Below are 20,781 nucleotides of genomic sequence, written 5' to 3' on the forward strand. Positions count from 1 at the left end.
ATTAGCGTTAACTCAAATAGCAGCACTTTAGTACAATACAAAAACCGACAAGCTATACTGTCTCAAATGACAAGGGACAAATAGAGGAGTAAAGAAAAAAAGAAAAACCTTAATTGCATTTAAAGTATTTTCCAAGTTTTGGGAGTTATGTAATATATACAGTAGTATATTCAATCATTTGGTGGAATACAGAATACTTGTCCGGGTCTGCCACAACGCTATGTTCAGATTCACACCACGTCATCGAGGTTACTTCCATACTAATACCTTTAATTTGTGGGTCTTTATGGCTTTTCTACTTGGTTGCTCTTCACAGTTGGCGAGTCCCCCTAGTAAGATATCTATCCCCTATATAGTTTTGCCATGGTTCCCACACTTAGGAATTTCTGCACTGTGTCATTTTGTATCCCTGTCAGTTTTTCCATGAGACAAACCCTCCAGAGTCTCGCTTTTACTGCATCTAGGGCTGGTTGATGTTCCTGTTTCCATGCCTTGGCTATTTCACACCTAGCTGCTGAATATATATGTATCAGTAGTTTCATTTAGCGTCTTTAAATATTTTCAATTGGGGCCTTGGAATTTTTTGTCCTTTTATTGTTTCTAAAACTTATTTCGATGTTATTGACTGGGATAGTGTTTTTATATCTAGTATATAAAAAGGCGGGGAGGGGTATAGAAAATAAAAGGGTAGCATGTTACTCTTTGCCTTTATATTAGCGTAAACTTAAATAGCAGCACTTTGGTACAATACAAAAACCGACAAGCTATACTCTCTCAACTGATAAAGGACAAAAAGAGGAGCAAAGAACAAAATAAAAAATGTCATTGCATTTATAGTATTTTCCACGTTTTGGAAGTTATGTAATGTATTGTATATTCAACGTTTGGTGGAATACAGAATACCTTTCCGGGTCTGCCGCATGTTACCGAGGTTACTTCCATACTAATACTTTTAATTTGTGGGTCTTTATGGCTTTTCTACTTTGTTGCTCTTCACATTTGGCGAGTCCCCCTAGTAAGATATCTATCCCCTATATAGTTTTGCCATGGTTCCCACACTTAGGAATTTCTGCACTGTGTCATTTTGTATCCCTGTCAGTTTTTCCATGAGACAAACCCTCCAGAGTCTCGCTTTTACTGCATCTAGGGCTGGTTGTTGTTCCTGTTTCCATGCCTTGGCTATGTCAGTGTGTGTGTGCGTCAGTGTGTGTGTGCGTGTGCGTCAGTCAGTGTGTGTGTGTGCATGCGTCAGTCAGTGTGTGTGCGTCTGTCAGTGTCTTTGTGTGTGTGTGTCAGTCAGTGTGTGTCTGTCAGTGTGTCAGTGTGTGTGTGTCAGTCAGTGTGTGTGTGTGTCAGTCAGTCAGTCAGTGTGTGTGTGTGTCCGTGTGTGTCTGTCAGTGTGTCAGTGTGTGTGTGTCAGTCAGTGTGTGTGTGTGTGTTTCAGTCAGTCAGTCAGTGTGTGTGTGTGTGTGTGTGTGTGTGTGTGTGTGTGTCAGTCAGTGTGTGTGTGTGTGTGTGTGTCAGTCAGTGTGTGTGTGTGTGTCAGTCAGTGTGTGTGTCATTCAGTGTGTCAGTGTGTGTGTGTGTGAGTCAGTGTGTGTGTGTCAGTCAGTGTGTGTGTGTGTGTGTGTGTGTGTGTGTGTGTGTGTGTGTGTGTGTGTCCATGTCCATGTTGCAGGCTGCAGATCAATGACAGGTGTCTGACATGTGCTCCCGAGCAGATCTCAGCCAATAGCAGTGAGGCGGCAGGCTCTGCTGCTGGGTGAGGTGCACAGAGCGCTGTGTGTCAGTACAGAACAGGGGCACAGACCGCACAGACCAACACCGACCCCAGCACAGCCTCTCAGCTCTGACACCATGCGGGGGGCTCCCGCTGCAGATCACCTGTACCACGGCCTCTGCTGGCTGCTCGGCCCGGCACTCACTGACCTGCTCTCTATGTCAGGTACTGTCTGGTCTTCTACCTCTGTACCTCCCCCTCCCCATCAGCCTGCACCTCTCTCTCCCCCTGTCTCACTCCGTCAGCCGCGTGACTCCTCCCACCCCACCACCAAAGCGCCTGGTCCTCCAGTCACCGGTGTGGAAACAAGCTCCTCCCATGCGCGGCATTCCCCGCTCCCACTGATTAGTACCGGCATCTCAACGGGCTGCGGTCCGGCATCTCAACGGGCTGCGGTCCGGCATCTCAATGGGCTGCGGTCCGGCATCTCAATGGGCTGCGGTCCGGCATCTCAACGGACTGCGGTCCGGCATCTCAACGGGCTGCGGTCCGGCACCGGGTCTGCGTGCCGTGGCGTCCGGTGTGGGTGAGCGTTAGTGGCAGCGGCGATTAAATGTGTGGGAAAGGCACCGCTGCCAGCCGCTTCTGCGCATGCGCATAAGTCCGCAGTCATCTCCATTAGCAATGCGCATGCGCTCCATTGCAGCGGACGTATGGGGAGAATGGCGGGCGTTAGGAGCTGCGCCATATGTGATCAGCCGTGTGGGAAGAGCGACGCCCGTTAGGAGCGGCATGTCACAGCAGGCGTGTGGGGGGAGGGGGAGCCGTGACGTCACTTCCGTTTCATTTTCGTCTCCATCTCTCCCATTTTGCCCCATCAGAATAGGTGCCACTAAAGAAATTTCACTTCAAAAAAAAAAGTGGATAATCTTAGTGGGGTATAGTACCAGTGGTGGAGCACTTTGTATACATTTTCTTAATTATACCACATGTGGAATTCTTTGCAATCCCTTCAAATAAATCGTCCCACCCCTCTTGGTCTAGTTCTACTCCTAGAGCCACTTCCTACCTTGTCATAAATTTGGGTTTTATTTTCGGTTTCTGATTTAACATCTACTAGTAGGTTATATACCTTGAGATCAGGCCTTACTGTATCTTCCGCCGAGAGACACATGTCCTCAAAAACTGTATAGTCATTATACAGGCGTTTACTACTTATATGGTCTCTCAGTTGAAGATATCTAAAAAAAAAAAAAGGCTGACTTGTGTAACCCAATCGCTTTCATTACTGTCTCAAAACGTTGTATTTCTTTATTTGACCACAGATCCTTGACCCTCATTATTCATGCCATGCTCCATTCCTGGAAAGCTATCGGTTCCATGCCTGGGGCAAAGCTAGGATTCTCAAATAATAGTGTCATCTGAGATTTTAAATTGGTCAACCCATGTTTGATTCTCAGAGTCCCACATTTTAAGTGAGTGTGACACAGACTCCAGGGGCACCATCAGTTTGGGTCTATCTTTCTTTGTTAATTACAATACCATATCTATATGTAACACAGTTCCCCCTCCCCCCCAATCGCAGATAGGGACCATATGGGGAAATCTACATATGTTATCAGTGTGGTGCAATACCTGATAGGCTCACAGGAGGCATGAACCTCTGCCACTGGGAGCCTGGGGTGTATCCTTTAACGTACTGCTTATAGGGGCCTCCACCTGTGCAGGGATTCTAGTGTGTAGAATAACCCCTTACACAGGAACCACATACAGTAAGAACTTACACCAGAGTATGGATAAAACAGTTTACTATATGCACTAAAACATAACACATTACAGTACATCAACAATGGCAACACGGCAATGTCACCCTTTAACCTGGCCTCACTGGGCCTCAACCCCACCACCATCCACCCAAGTGTCTCAAAAGTCCCACAACCCCACCCAAGTGTGGAACAGCGCTGCCCACTAATATGAGGTGTGTAGTTGGTGCACTTGGTGACTTGATGGTACCTGCCGGGTGTGTCCACACCCGGGCGCGCAGATGCTGTACTTGACTGATGGATCCGAAAGCGTGATCCACGATGCTTCCGCTCTTGATGCGTGGGGTGGCGTCCCGCCAGACAATCCCACCAGGAAGATAGTCTCTATCTTGAGTGATGGTCTGTGTCCAGACACAATTGTCAGGGGCTCGCAGCACTGCAGCTGTGTCCTTGAACCTAACAAATAACTAAAGGGGCAGTGCACCCACCTAGGGCCTGTCCCTGTCGCAACCACAATCTATGGTATGGCTCAGGGCCTGCCTGGGGGGTAACCTGGCCTAGTATGCAGGGGCTACTGCTCCCTACACACACCCTTCCCCAACCTGCTCCCAGCTCTGACTCCTCATGTGCTTCACAGCCTGCTTCCTGACTCTGCACACAACAATGTATCGAAATGCAGCATGAGAATCTGTAAGCCTTAGGGCTCGTTCAGGGTGCCTGCTTTGGGATATGGAGGGCGCGCGTCCGCGAGAGCGCGCGTTACTTTTGTAGGAGACGTCCGATCATCCCCTGCCGACAGCCCCAGCTTTCTGTCGTTCAGTGACGTCACATGCTAAAATCCTCCCGGTCACAGACAGAGAGCAGGGATCCGTGTTGCAGTCTTGAAATCATTCTGGAGAATGATTTCATTGGCTGCCTGGGTCCCTGTGACGCTGCTGCAGTTCCAAAAAACGAAATTTTCGTTTACTGAAACTGTCGTCAGCGTCAACTCCTGGCTTCGGAGGCAGGGCAGTTGCTACCCTGACAACAAGTATTCAAATTGAATACTTTGTTTCTCACTGCAGCAAGCACGTCAGCACGCCCTCCCTCCGAAGCCAGCACCCTGAACGAGGCCTTAGTGGCTGTTCTGGCTGCATATGATCTGTGTGAAAGGGCAGTCCCCAGAGGCTGCTGGGAGTTGTAGTCCACTCAGGACCTCTTTAGCATTGGGGCCGCATGCTCTATGTGTAATGGCCGCCGCTACTCTCCACTGAGCCTGCGCAACTCTGTAATGGCCGCCGCATCGCCCTAACTGCTCATGCGCGACTTCTAGGGGTCCCTGCACTGCGGAGCACCATCGTGACCTGCCTCCCTCTCTGTAATGGCCGCCGCATCTCCTGGGGCTACACTGCGCAGGCGCAAGCTTCTGCGTATGCGCGTACGCACACAAAATGGCGGTGCCTGGCTGTAGATGCCGCCGAGAGCTCCCGGCAACGCGCTCACCCCTGCATCTCCCTGACACAGCGCAGGGGTCCCCCCCGGTAAGCGAAGGTAAGGGGTGCCCAGGGGGAACCCTGCTACATATAGATTAGAGACTCTATCTCCACCCATTTTTTCACCTTTTTGTGAGCATGCCAGTGGATCAGCTGGCTAGATGAGCTGCCTGGTAAAACGTAATTAAATGTGGCAGAGTTAAGCCTCCAGATTTATTGGATTGATAAAGTAAGGGTAGTTTTATCCTCACTTTTTTGTTGTTCCATATACATTTCATGATTTCTGTCTGCAAGTCGTGTATATCCCTAGCTTTCACTTGCACTGGTAAGGTGTGGAATTGATATAGGATCCTTGGTAATAGATTACTTTTAATAGCATTTCCTCTACCTATCCAGGAAATATGATATCTGGACCATTCCTCTAGCTCTTTTTTCAAGGTTTCTATCATTGCTGGGTAATTTGTCTCGTATATGGTGTCTTGCGCATTGGTTAATCAGATTCCCAAATATTTTATAGCCTGAGGCTTCCATTTGAAATCAAAGTTTAGTTTTATTAGCTTTAATTGTTCCTGTGGAAGGTTTATATTTAAGGCTTCCGATTTATCGTTGTTTATTTTAAACCCTGATAATTTTTGGAACTCTTATGGTTGTTGAATAGATTTGGCAGTGAAGTCATGGGTCTTGATAACGTTTAATAACATGTCATCTGCAAACAGCGATAGCTTGTATATCTTTTGTTTGACCTCTATCCCCTGATATCTGCGTTTGATCTAATTTGGGCCCTCTCACTAGTTTTAAATATCTGGGCATATGGTTTGACTCCCATTTAACATATGGGTTGTACATTGATACTCTGACATCCAAAACCTATGCCATACTAAATACAGGAACAAATCCTCCCTAAGCCATCTGGTCAAAAAGCGCATCATAGAGCAGATGCTAATGCCAATTATAGCACCCCAAACTCACCTTAGCAAACTAGACACCCTCCACAACTCAATATGCTGCTTTGTCTTAAAATGTCAGTACAACACATGCCACTGTGAAATACTAAAAGAACTAGATTGGTTATCACTTGCGTCCCGCCTATCTGAACAAGCTCCTCACCCCTACCACAGAGCACTTATTACCTGAGATCAAACTCCAGAAGACTGTTCACGCTCCCACGATTCAACAAGTAATCTGTCCGCTCCTACTTCTGTTACCGTGCACGACACAACTGGAACATCCTACCAGAGGCTCTCAAAACCGCCTCCAGTTTTAAGTAATTTCAGGACTTCAGCTGTCTCACATTATAATCTTCTCTGTAACTGTTACATAAGCCCATAATCATATATTATCTCTAACTGCCCAAGAAATGTCTGTAAATTGAATATACAACCTCTGTTGTGTATGTGACCATGTGTTGTTATCATAACTCTGTGCCCAGGACATACTTGAAAACGAGATGTAACTCTCAATGTATTACTTCCTGGTAAAACATTTGATAAAATAAATAAATAAAACACGCATTTATATGTTATTGCCTTTTGTTTTTGACAGGATCCAGATAAAGAGAAACCTCCGTGTAATGCTCAGGATTTGGAGGAATGTGATATTTTTCTTGAAGACAGTACAAGTTTGTGCAGGTTTGACGGCAACACATTGAAGACTACTCATGTAGTAAGTGTTTCGTTTGTATGTATTTCCACATTCAACAAAATTGCAATAAGGAGCAGTTTGCAACAACAAATCTTCAGCAATCTAAGGCTGCTCTTATCGTGCCAGCGACGGCGACGTCACTACGGTGACGTCACGCTGCGGTCGCTGGGAAAATCAAATTGACTTCCAGCAATCGTGACCAAGTCGTCGCGTCGCTTCTACTATAAGTGCACGCGACGGCGACAATACATTTGTTTTGTCGCGTCGCCGGCACTATAAGCGCAGCCTTATTCATTGCAGTGAAATAATTTGTCATTTCATTTTTTTATTAACTTGTTCTTTATTGGAGTTTTCTATGAAAAAAGGCGGGGAGGGGTAGAGAAAATTAAAGGGTAGCATGTTACTTTTTGCCTTTATATTAGCGTAAACTTAAATAGCAGCACTTTGGTACAATACAAAAACCGACAAGCTATACTCTCTCAACTGATAAAGGACAAAAAGAGGAGCAAAGAACAAAATAAAAAATGTCATTGCATTTATAGTATTTTATCACGTTTTGGAAGTTATGTAATATATTGTATATTCAACGTTTGGTGGAATACAGAATACCTTTCCGGGTCTGCCGCATGTTACCGAGGTTACTTCCATACTAATACCTTTAATTTGTGGGTCTTTATGGCTTTTCTACTTTGTTGCTCTTCAAATTTGGCGAGTCCCCCTAGTAAGATATCTATCCCCTATATAGTTTTGCCATGGTTCCCACACGTAAGAATTTCTGCACTGTGTCAGTTTGTATCCCTGTCAGTGTTTCCATGAGACAAACCCTCCAGAGTCTCGCTTTTACTGCATCTAGGGCTGGTTGTTGTTCCTGTTTCCATGCCTTGGCTATTTCACACCTAGCTGCTGAATATATATGTATCAGTAGTTTCATTTAGCGTCTTTAAATATTTTCAATTGGGGCCTTGGAATTTTTTGTCCTTTTATTGTTTCTAAAACTTATTTCGATGTTATTGACTGGGATATTGTTTTTATATCTAGTATATAAGTCTAAGTAGCTTAAACTTTTTGAGAATTTGTTTCTGTTTTTCATTAAGATTGTTCCCTTTATCTACTTTATTTCCATTATATAGATTTTTTATAGAATTCAGTGAATTCATTGGCTATTGTCTGTGGGTTTGCTGTGCAAACCCCATCCTCTTTTCTGATACTTTGTATTCTAGATTGTACCCCATCTTTCCTTAACCTTGTGGCCAGCATTGTGTCAGCCGTGTTAGCTTTCTCATAAAAATGTTGTTTTGTCCATGCTATAGCTTTTTGAGCTTTGGCGGTCAGACACATATTTAATATCCATCTTTAAATTAGTATTATTTTTTCAATTGTTGCATTGTGGATTGTTTTGTGTGCCTCTTCTAATGTCCTTATTTTCTCCTGCAAATGTAAAGTATGTTTCTGTCTCTTTCTCTCTTACTATATGTTGCCACACTTATAAGTTTGCCTCTTACAACTGCCTTATGGGCCTCCCATAGTATAAAGCAGGGGTGGCACACTGGGGGGGGCGCAAGATTTTTCTTGGGGATGCGGCGGTTGCAGAGGCCCCGCACTCTTCCCCATGGCATTTAAATGAAATGCCGAGAAATCGCGTGGGGCCTCTGCAACCTCAATTTACAGAGATTCAGATGGCTGTGTTGACGCGTTGCCATGGCAGCGTGGCGTCAAATGACGCCGGGAACAGAGGTAAGGGGGCGCAAGCAGCAGGCAGCCGGGGCGCAGCTGCAAAAGTTTGCGCACCCCTGGTATAAAGGACGACGCCACGCACCCTCATTGGATTGGAAATAATTACTCGCTTCTTTACCAATTTCTAATAAGACGTCTAAATTTTTTTAGTTGCGATTCATTTAACCTCCATGTACTCTTACTTAGTTTCGTATGTATGTTTTCAATGTGAATTTCTACTGGTGCGTGATCTGACCACCTGCATTGTAGCTTCTGTTGTTTTCGGGATTAGAAGGAAATCTACAAATATAGAATCTATCCTAGTACTGTATATACTTTGTGAGGGGCTGAGTAAAAGGAGAAATCTCTTTTCTGCGGATTCATTTCCCTCCATACATTTCTCAAGTCGAACTCCTTGAGTCCTTCTTTTAGGGCCTTCCTCTCCCCTCCTCTGGAAGCCAGGGTGATTTTTAAGGCAGGTCTAGATCTAGAAGTCATGTTGGCTCTGTCGTTTCACCTTTGACGGCACCATCCTAAAGGACAGACGCCTGCTTCTCCACTCTGTGTGAGCTTCGCCTGCTTTCCCCCCTCGCCATCCAGGCACACGATCCGACCACCGCAGTGGGTCCCGCAGCTCCAATCTCCCTCCTGTACCTTCCTTATATGCTCCACGCGATCCCGGCGGCCATTTTGTGTGCTGGTTGCACCCGCTATGAGCCGTCACCGCGGGCTCTCTGCAGTCCCCTGGGGAGCCTGGTCGTCCATCCCCAACCCAGGAGATACGGTATGTTCGTCGCCGACGGCCGCAGGGTCAAGGGAAATGCTTCTAATTTTGTGGGCAGGCTTCGCTCCCCTACCGGCCCACTGTGGCCATTTTGTGCTGTTTATACCTGTGTGCACTTAGGCCTTGCACTGCTTATGTTCGCTCTCCTGCCACCACACTCGCTTAGGGAGCCAGCTTGCTATGTGCCCTCAGGGTTACTCCTGGTACCCACAGCGCTGCGACCCTACCACAACTGCGGGCTCAGGTTAGGTGGCCTAACTATTGTGTTCACGCAGGGCTGACGCCCATTTTAGGTATCCTGCATACAGCTTGGCCAGATAGGGGACCGGCAGATACCTGGTTCTCCGATTCTCTCCTTTAGACAGCTTTTATGTTTGTGTGGGAGTTCCAGGAAATCCCCTCTATGGTCTAGTCTGTTTTTCTTCTGTTTTTATTTAATTTATCCCCTTTTTAGGGCTTTATCAGGTAGGCTTCTATGGAACTGATCTGATGTGTGACCGCTCAGCTCTCCCTCCAGGCCAAGCCCCCATTTAAAAAAAAAAAAAACACACACTTGTGTGATGCTCAAAACAGAGAGCAAATCTTGCTAGATAGCATGAATGAAAAGAAAATCTACTTACTTGGACAGTGGGGAGGGGAATAATATAATTGTTTATACAATTTAGAATTGTATAAAACAAGAAACAAAGAAGTCGCTTGGGCCAAAGGGTTAACTAAATGACCCTTTTTTCAAGAGATATATAGGTATTTCACTGTGTATTTTTGTCACATTGGATGTTGCTCTGGACTTCTTTGTTTCTTGTTTTATATAATTAGCCACGCCCAGTAGCACTCCTTTTGACACTTATATACATATATATATATATATATATTGTGGTTATTATGGGGGGGGGGGCTGGGTTCTGATAGCTTGCTGGGTATCTGTGTGTTTGTTTACTTTGGCCAGCTGGTCTCAGCTGTTTTGGAGGTTAGTGGCTTCTCCCTCCCAGGGTTTATGCTCACTCCTCCCCACTGTCCAAGTAAGCAGGTTTTATTTTCATGCAGCTGGTTGCGACAGGATCAATGCCAGGACCATCCTTCCTCTAATTATATCGGTAAATAAGGATTTTAATCCGTTAGTGTTAGGACCTGTGATATTATGGTCATGCCTTGAAAGTGGCTCGCAGGCTTATACGCTTTGGCCAAAGGGTTAACTAAATGACCCTTTTTTTCAAGAGATATATAGGTATTTCACTGTGTATTTTTGTCATATTGGATGTTGCTCTGGACTTCTTTGTTTCTTGTTTTATACAATTAGCCACGCCCAGTAGCACTTCTTTTGACACACACACACACACACACACACACACACACACACACACACACACACACACACACACACACACACACACACACACACACACACACACACACACACACACACACATATATATAGTGGTAATTTGGGGGGGTTTCTGAGAGCTTGCTGGGTATCTGTGTGTTAGATAGCATGAATATAAGTAAAATCTTCCATGGTGTACTCTTACAGTAACCAAATGTTGTGCACTGGAGTCTTCAATACTGAATGTACTAACTGGAACAAATCCCACTCTGCACTGCGGTAAGGATTCAACACACTCTGGTGTCCAGACTATTATATACATCAGCAATAAACATTAAAGACTCACATGTAGTTGCGCTTCTCTTGAAACCAGATTCTGCTTGTCCCGGGGTACCAGCGTGCGTCCGCTTGTTGTTGATAGCAGGTAAAAAGAAGAAAAAAGGCAGAGCACTACTCCTCCATTTGAAAAAAGTATTAGGCAGAGAAAATGTTTACCCAAAGTAATGAAAACATGTATTGGATAGAGGATACAGACACAGACATGTGAGCCTCTGAACAGCACCTACGCGTTGCAGGCAACAAAGCCTTTTATCAAGCCCTCATTCATGTCATTTTTAATAGACTCAAAAAGCAGAAATGTCTTGGGAAAGTCTGACGTTACCTATTTATTCATGAAGATGTGGCATGTACAGAACAGCATAATGCCATTTCCTGGTGACAATCTAAAATCTTTCTACACCTTCTGTCATTGCCTTTGTCATGTACTGTATAGATTGCATTTAAAACATAAATTAATCTAAACTCAGGGCAAAGGAAGAAGTACGGTATGTGAAACTCTTTTTGCTTTTCCAAGTGTGACGCAGTGAGACTTTCATTAAAATAGTGTTCTCTATGTGATGCAAATTAGAATAATGCTATTTCACTTGTTATCATTCATTGTCTTGCACATGTTTTTTGTAAAAGGGTATTATTGAACATAGGTGTATTTTGCATAATTTGGTAATGCAACAAACCTGACTGCATACATGTTTTCTGCATTTCATGCAATAACTACATTTATTCTTGCTCTAAATAGCAGGACTTCGCTTTCACAAATAACACATTCTTAATAAAGGCACAGTGACGAAGAAGAAAGAATCATAGAGAACCATAGGAAAGTTTCATTTTCATCAATAACATCTTGATTGCACATTATATTAAAAGGAATGGATTGCTATTAAAACATTGTTTGACACAAAAGGTCTGCCCCAGCCTTTTAACATAGATGCCTTCTATTGATTGATTTCCACTGTCTACTGTAAGTCATGTGCCAGAGTGCAAATGAGAACTCCTAACTCTAACAAAGTAGAATAGTTTGAAAATATTGATATTATTGATCTTTGTACTAATGATCTCAGAGCCTGTATGCTTAGATTCTTTCTTCAATGATTAGTTGAATAAAGCCTCAATTCTAAGAATATTTAACACGTTCACATTCTTAACATCATGTAATGACATCTAGGAGAAGTAGGGCACCACACATGGTGGTGGTGGGGATAAAAGGTGCTGTCCCCGACGTTCTTCCTGTGACGTCACGAGGAATGGCTGCCTGAGAGACTTGCTCCAGGGCCCCTCCAACGAATAACCTAAGACACAGCATTTAAATAAACAAATCCCCCCCCAAACCTTGCAGCCCAGAACCCCAAAGACTAGCTGCGCACAGGACTCACCTCTCCCTGCGATTTGGAGTGGGTTTGCCGGCGCTCTGGGAGGCCTCCTGTGAGCCCCGACCCCCGGTGGAAGTCTCCCCCTGCCCCGCACACAAAATCGGAGAAGCCGTCTGGAGAAGCAGAGCGGGAGGTAGGAGGGGCGGTGGAGCTAAGCGCCGGGTGTCCCGCGGTGCCCGGTCTGACGGTGGTGTTCGGGGAAGCCCCCCTTGCCCCGTGAGCGGTGCCTGAGGCGCGCCTGCGGCAGCCTCCCGCAGCCCCGCGAGGAGGCCTGAGCGGCATCACTCCGCTGCGGTCCCCCCGTGCCCCCCCCCCGAGACAATTAATCAATAAATCAATAAATCTAGCTTCATACCCCATCAGGCGAGCCCGGCAGGGGAGAGCACTGGGAGAGCGCCCTCTCACTGAAGGTGCTGCTGGTCCCACCGCGTGGCTGCAGAGGAGGAAGCGGCCATCTTAAAGGAACATCTCCCCTTAAAGGGGTACAAGGCTGCCTGTCCCAATTGCCAAGAATTTGGCCCTGCTGCCTGACCCTCAGAGTGCCACAACCCTCCATCCTCCGTGAATGGACGGGTAAAAGGAGAGCTCCCGACACCCTCCCCAGAACGCTATTAGAACAGCACTCCAAACCGAACGAATTTCCCCCAAAAGTGTCTAACAGCCTCCCTAAGGTACCCAGGCATGACGGGGAGGAACCAAAGGAAATCGCAGAACCCCGTAACCAAGTTCTTCCACCCAGCACAGAGACAGATGGAGCTGGCAGCAAGCATCCAAGATGGCGACGAAGAACATGAGGATGCCGCGGAGGTGGCCGATATGCCCCAGCACAGTCCAGCACAACAGCAAGAGCTCAACCCGGCTTTCTTTGAAGCCCTACTCCTCAGAATGCGGAAAGGTTTCACTCAAGACCTCGAGAAGGTTTTAAGGGACATTAGAGAGGATGTGAATAAATTGAACTCACGGGCAGACTAAGTGGAGGCGAAAATGGCAACGATAGCAGATTCCCACTCAAACTTGGAGGATGAGATGGCGCGAATGGGCCACGAAATTGCCGAGCTAAAATCCACCATTGAAGATCACGAAAATAGGGACCGCAGGCAGAACCTGCGGTTCAGAGGTATCCCCGAGACGGTCCCCCCAGAATCACTACCAACTTACCTCAAAAACGTCTTCTTAAAGCTGGTACCTGACCTCACAGAACACGAGCTCCAACTCGACAGGGCGCACAGAGCCCTTGGCCCTAAATCGCCAGACCCAAAGCGCCCAAGGGATGTCATTATGAAGTTCCACACATACACGGCGAAGGAAAAGATCTCTGCAGCTGCGAGAAGGGACGGCGGCATCAAAATGGATACTTACACGATTCAAGTATTCAACGACCTCTCCAGATGGACCGTCCTGAAAAGACAAGGGATGAAACCCCTCACGGCAATTCTCAGGGATCGCGGAATCCCCTACCGCTGGGGCTTCCCCTTCAAGCTCGTTGTCCCGAGGAACGGGCGGTTCTTCACCATCACCGATCCTGACGACATCAAGGAGTTCCTCGAGGCGATAGGAGTCCCCAGCCGAAGAGACGGGGAGAGAGCGAGAAGCCCCCCCAGAGCACTACGAGCAGACCCGGCTGAAACACCAAGAGCGTCGGAACGAATCGCCAGCCAAAAGACCCAGGGAGCAACAAAGCCTGCCTCGCAAGAACAAGATGGCTGACCCGCGTGCTTCAACCAAACCTCCATACCACACTGACCTCTCGCCCCACTTGGTCTATCCCTCCAACATTACCCTCTCTCAACCCTCCTTACCACAAGCAACGGGAACTTCCCCCATCCCCCTCCCCCCCTAGAACCCAGTCCCCCCCGCCCCCCCCCCACTCTCCCCCCCCCAAGCCTCCCCTTCCCCCACTCCCTATTGCCCTCCCCCCCCCACCCCTCACTCCCCCCCCCCTCCCCTATCCTTACCTTGTCCGAGCCGAGCCGTCCGGAGCCCCAGCACAAGCCAGCAGATGACGGGCCTATCTCCGCTGAGATACCCCCCCTCATACTATTTCTCCCCCCCGGCCATTCATCCCGAAGGCCAGGAGACTCAGCACCGAGGCACCCGCGCGGACAGGGCCGCCGGCCCCCTGAGCTCCTTTTGGTCAAGGGAATCCTCCCCCTCTCCTCCCTCCCAAGCTGAAACCACCAAGAGACAGGTTGTATGATAATAACACCCTCACCTCCTCCCCCCCACTCCCCCCCCCCGACAACCCCTAAAGGTACCGTGGATGTTCACCCAAGCGTCCCTCCCCCCCCTGTCCCCCCCCCGATACTCTTGGGACCCTAGAACTGCTGAGGCCCCGATCAATGGCAAGAACTCAATTAACCCCTCATGGGGCCGCGAACTGCCGCATATAGGAGATGCCCTAACAACGTGATATGCAAACCCAAATGTGTGACCAGATGTCTCCCCTTCCCCCCCCCCCCGCCCCCTGAAAGAACAGAATTCGCAACCGATATAATGCCTAGTAATGGGCGACAAAGACCCACAGTTGGTTAAAGAATGAGTAATAAACACTCATAGCATTTTACAGCATTCACAAACGGCCAAAAAGATTTCCCATAAGTTGAAAAATTTACCTACGCCTAGAGAGATAAGCCAGCTCCCCCCCCCCCCCACCTACCCCCTTCCCTTGCCTTTCCCCCCCCACCCCTCCTACTCCCCCCGGTTCCCCTATCAGGATAAGCATTCAGAGCAACGGGCTCTTAAATACAGCATATGCACACCCATACCCGATCAAAATGTATTTCTCAAATATTGTGAGATTGAAGTTCCTCTCTGACAAAAATCTGTAACCCCCAAAAACACAACGTAAAAACCTGTTTTTTTTTTTTTTCTGCTATGGCACACGCTGCACAAGGGACAATACACTAACCCCCAAGTTTCCTTCCCCATACCACCCCCCTCCAACCTCCTTCCCCCCCCCCCGACTAACATGCCGCACAGAGAACCGATCTCTTTAAAGTTCCCTATGACCCCCCTTAGCTTATCTAGAGAAATAACGAGGGAATGAGAGTCTGGAGATAAACATGGTTGTGATTTTCCTTTCTGCGCTTATCTGTGTCTAGCAATGTAACCCAGTAATCTGTATAGTGCACTGCAGTGAAATGTGTAGATGAAATGGAACAGGTCATTAAACCCCAAGCTCTCTCCTCCCCCCCTCCAACCCCTCCCCCCACCACCCCCCACCCAGTCCGCCTACTCCACATCCTCTCCCCCCTCCCTTCTCCCCCTCCCCCCCACACTCCTCTTCCCCCCTACCCCCCCATCACCCCCCACCCAGCCTGCCTACTTCACAGCCTTTCCCCCCTCCCTCCACTTCCCCCCCCCATGGGAGATAACCCTGATCTCCCCTGCACCCTAACGTCCCATTCCCCTGCCCCCCCCGCCTCCTTAACCCTTCCCCCCCCCTCACCCCACCTTCCCCCCTCCCTCCCCCCCAACCGTCTCACCTCCCCCACCCTTCCCTGTCCCTCCCCCCCCCCCACCTCCACAAAGCTCCTCAAACTAGAGAACACAAATCTCTTCCCAAGGCTATACCCAACCTCAATACCCCCCGTTCCCCCCCCCCCTCCTCCTCACCCCTACCTGCCAATCTTTAAGAGGAGGGTGCCAGACCTCCAAACCTGGAAGTCTACCACGATCGACGTCACGGAAAGATCTCCCGGGGACTCCCCCCTCAACCCCTGGACACGAAGGTGCCACAGGGGAAAACAAATGGGCCCTCAGAAAGCCCGCTTCTTACTTTCCTCTTGTGTGCCCCCCCCCTTCCCCCTTTCCTCCCCCCGTCCAACTCCCTCCCACCCAATCCCTCCCGAGCTCCTCAGGACACAATGACTCACGAACCAAGCTGCGCCCCAACCAGCCCCCCCCCAATAATAAACAAACCAACCCCCGTCATGGGATAAGTATGGGGTCCAGGCCTCTCAATCCTGGAAGCACGACCCCACAATAATGTCATCAATTAAAATCACTTCCCTAAATGTTAAAGGACTCAACTCAACTAAAAAAACGTAAGTTAGCACTCCAGGAACTTAAAAAACTCAGGAGCGATATCATATGCTTGCAAGAGACACATTTCAACTCTAATGATCCCCCAAACACATTCAAGCAGACCTTTCCCCAGGCCTACTACGCCTCCTCCCAGGTTAAAAAAAGAGGAGTAGCCATTCTAATAAGGAACAGTGTTTCATTTGCCCTCTCCAAGATTAACCGAGATACAGATGGCCGATACCTGCACATACAAGGTTCCCTCTCTGGAAACCCTATTTCTATCTACTATATATTTCTGAGTTCACTGTATGTCTGCGTCCCTAGCGGCAATCTCATTGGTCCCTTGGCCTGCCCGCCCCCGCACCTCTCATTGGCCTGAGGCAGAGTGAAGGGCCAAACAAAAGCAAAAAAAACACACACACACACACACACACACACACACACTCTCTCTCTCTCTCTCTCTCTCTCTCTCTCTCTCTCTCTCTCTCTCTCTCTCTCTCTCTCTCTCTCTCTCTCCCCCGTCAGTTGGACCGCAGCTCACCTTCCACACACACCCCCCCCTCCTCTCCCGGTGCCCCTCACTCTCTCCCCCCTCCCCACCTCACCCAAATCCCACGCTCCGCAACATCCCCAGCCGCACCATCACCCTCACCGTGCGCCCTCCTGCTCAGCAGCAAACTCCAGGCTCCTCCTCCCTCGCGGCGCGGCCCGGGCCTCCTGCTCTCCCCCTCACGTGCGCCGCTACCGGAGAGGGGAAGCGCGGCCCGGCCCTCCTGCTCTCCCCCTCACGTGCGCCGCTACCGGAGAGGGGAAGCGCGGCCCGGGCCTCCTGCTCTCCCCCTCACGTGCGCCGCTACCGTGGGAGCGGCCGGACGAGTAAGTGAGCGGCCTTCACCTCCCCTCACCCCCCTTCACCTCACCCTCACCCCCCCTCCCCTCCACCCCCCCCGCCGCTACAGTCAGCGGGGGAGCGCGCGCCCGGGACACAGCGGGGGAGCGGCCACAACAAGCTGCCTCCCGCCTCAGATCCACGTGGGAGCTGCCGGACGGGTGAGGGAGCTGCTGGACGGGTGAGTGAGCGGCCGGACGGGTGAGTGAGCGGCCGGACGGGTGACTGAGCGGCCTTCACCCCCCTTCACCTCCCCTCACCCCCCTTCACCCACCCCTCACCTCCCCTCACCCACCCCTCACCTCCCCTCACCCACCCCTCACCTCCCCTCACTCCACTTCCCCTCCCTTCCACCTCCACCTCCCTTCACTCCCCCTCCACCCCCCCTCCACCTCCCCTTCACCCCCCCTCCACCTCCCCTTCACCCCCCTCCACCTCCCCTCCACCCCCCCTCCACCCCCCCTTCACCTCTCCTCCACCCCCCCTTCACCTCTCCTCCATCCCCCCCTTCACCTCCCCTCCACCCCCCCTTCACCTCCCCTCCCCCCCTTCACCTCCCCTCCACCCCCCCTTCACCTCCCCTCCACCCCCCCTTCACCTCCCCTCCACCCCCCCTTCACCTCCCCTCCACCCCCACCTTCACCTCCCCTTCACTCCCCCCTTACAACCTCCCACCACCTCACCACCTCCCCCCACCTTCACACCACCCCCCACCTTCACCCCTTCGCACCACCTCCCCCCTTCGCACCACCTCCCCCCCCTTCCCACCACCTCCCCCCCCTTAACCACCACCTCCCCCCCCTTCCCACCACCTCCCCCCCTTCCCACCACCTCCCCCCCTCTTCCCACCACCTCCCCCCCCCTTCCCACCACCTCCCCCCCCTCCCTTCTCCCCCTCAGAGGGGAGCTAATCTCCCTAGCATCTTATAAAAAAAAGCAGAAACTAAAAATGCAAAAAGAGCTAACTGAAAAAATAACTACCTTGGAACACCAGCATAAAAAGTCACCTTCCAAGAAACTACTCAGAATACTTGAAAAAACTAGGACCGAACTAAGACAGTCCCAATTAGAGGAGGTGGAGAGAAAACTTAAATGGTCCAACCAGAAGTTTTATGACAAAGGCAACAAAGCTGATAAACTATTAGCATCAAAACTTCGGGGCATAAAAACAAGGGGCCAAATTACTAGAATCCACACTAAAGGAGGCCACTCCACTTATATCGAAAAAGAAATAGCCCAAGAATTTGCTAAATATTATACAGATCTCTACAATCTCCACCCCCCCCCCCCAACCAAGACCCAGTAGACGTAGACTATATCTCGCAATTTTTAGCAAGATGTAATCTACCATCTCTCACGGAAGAGGAACCTAAATGGTAAGATCACCCAGGAGGAATTGGCACAAGCCATAAGCACTCTTAAGATAGCCAAAACCCCTGGTCCAGACGGTTTCTCAAACGCCTATTATAAAAAATTTAGCATGCCGCTCTCCCCCTTTCTCCTCGATATGTTCAACTCTTTCCTAGAAGGAGCCCCGATCCCAGGCACAATTACGGCTGCCAACCTAGCAATTATACACAAGGAAGGAAGGGACCCGCTGCAATGCGGTAGCTACAGACCAATCTCCCTGCTTAACACAGACCTGAAACTCTTTAGCAAGATCCTAGCAAACCGGTTAAACCCTATTCTCCCCAGACTAATTCATATAGACCAAGTGGGATTTGTGTCAGGAAGACAGGCCTCTGACAACACCCGCAAGATTATTAATATCATTGACCACGTGCATCTCAACAAACTCCAAGCCATGATCCTCAGTCTAGACGCCGAGAAGGCCTTCGATCGGATCAAATGGACCTTCCTAGACAAAACCCTGCTCAAATTCGGCTTCTCAGGCCCATTTCTAGAGGGGGTCAGAGCACTCTACCAGAACCCCACGGCATACTTAAAATTACCAGGTGGACAATCCAGTCCGATCCACATTAGAAACGGAACCAGACAGGGCTGCCCCCTATCCCCCTTGCTATTCGCAATATCAATAGAACCACTGGCGGCCCAAGTTAGAGCAGACCCGAACATCACAGGTGTAACTATAGCTGACAAAAACTACAAAATATCCCTTTTCGCGGACGACGTCATTCTGACCCTAGCTAACCCACATATCTCCCTGCCCAATCTCCACAAATTATTAGATGAATTTAGTCAGGCCTCAGACTACAAGATAAACAGGGACAAATCTGAGGCACTGAATATATCCCTCCCCGAAGCCACATGGAAACTTCTCCAATCAAACTACAAATATAGATGGAACTTGTCCCATATAAAATACCTAGGAATAAAAATCACTAAAAAGTACTCCATGCTATATAAAACAAACTATCCCCCCCTATTTAGCCAAATCAAGAGAGACCTAGAGACATGGAATACATACCAGATCTCCTGGTTCGGCAGAATCGTCTCCGCTAAAATGAATATCCTTCCCCGACTGTTATACTATTTCCAAACCCTTCCAATCCCAATACCGTTAGCCGACCTAAAAGATATTCAAAAGCAAATAATGCAATTTATATGGAAGTATCGGAAACCCCGAGTCCCGAGGTCAGTGCTCTTAGCAGCTAAAACGAGAGGTGGACTAGGAGTACCAGATGTGGTCAGATATTACCACGCGACCCAGCTCAGACAAGCAGTAGTCTGGAACAGCCCCCCGAGTACAACCTGCTGGTTAGAAATGGAGGCTAGCTATATATCCCCTCTCCCCCTCCCTATATTGCTATGGTCCCCAGAATATAAAGGAAAACCTCCCCAGAAATTTGAGTTAGGAGCAATGAAAAGCACGTGGTCTATCTGGTCCAAAAACAGAGGGAAATATGGCCTAACTTCTCCCCCCTCCCAACTCACCCCCATACTTGGGAACCCTGAATTCCCTCCGGGATGCACCCAAGCCCAAATCGGTCTATTTCAGGACCTTCATATTAGCACGGTAGCGGATCTGCTGGAGAATAATGAAGCTCTGTCCTTCCAGGAGCTCAAAAACAAATTAGCGGCCCCCCACCTCCCCATTTTTGCATTCCTACAGCTACGACACTTTCTCAGAGCTCTGTCCGCGTCCTCAAAATTCCCCCCCATAACCAAATTTGAGTCCCTCTGCCAAGTGAGAGAATACCAGAAGGGACGAATTACGTCAATTTACAGAATAATCGAAAATTCCCTCCCCTCGCCCACACATGCCTATATGCAAAAATGGTGTATAGACTTGGGCGTACCCCTAGACCTCGAGGAGTGGGAGGACATCTGGGAGGCAGCCCCCAAAACTTCAATCTGCACAGTAACAAAAGAAAACATATACAGAATACTATTTCAATGGTACCTGACCCCGAGTAGATTGAGCCAGATCTTCCCCGGCGCATCGGACCTGTGCTGGAGGGGATGTGGACAGAAAGGGGACATGGCCCACATATGGTGGACATGCCCCGAAATCCAGAAATTCTGGACTAGAATCCAGAGCTTGCTAGACGAGACCCTGGGCCTGGAGGTCCCGCTGGACCCTCTGACATACGTGCTGGGCAGCCCAATGGAGGACATCCCGGCCCCCGAGGCCAGACTGATGTCGGCCATACTCACGGCCGCGAGATGTACAGTTGCAGCAGCCTGGAAACAACTGAAAGCACCCTCACGAAGGACAGTAGTAAACAGAATAAACCTAGTCATGAGCATGGAAAGGCTAACAGCAGTGCTCAGGCAAAAAATGC

At 49.1% G+C, this 20,781-nt stretch overlaps 1 protein-coding gene across 2 annotated transcripts in view; it reads left to right on the plus strand.

The window, feature by feature from the left end:
* NUDCD1 (NudC domain containing 1) overlaps positions 1-20,781 on the plus strand; it is a 204,385-nt gene that overhangs the window by 121,748 nt on the left and 61,856 nt on the right. For both annotated transcript variants that reach the window (XM_075582430.1, XM_075582427.1), the window contains exon 8: positions 6,498-6,617. In XM_075582430.1, coding sequence (XP_075438545.1) covers positions 6,498-6,617 — 120 coding nt within the window. The remainder of the gene's footprint in view (positions 1-6,497; positions 6,618-20,781) is intronic.

The sequence above is a fragment of the Ascaphus truei genome, chromosome 2, assembly GCF_040206685.1.
Source record: "Ascaphus truei isolate aAscTru1 chromosome 2, aAscTru1.hap1, whole genome shotgun sequence".
NCBI lineage: Eukaryota > Metazoa > Chordata > Amphibia > Anura > Ascaphidae > Ascaphus > Ascaphus truei.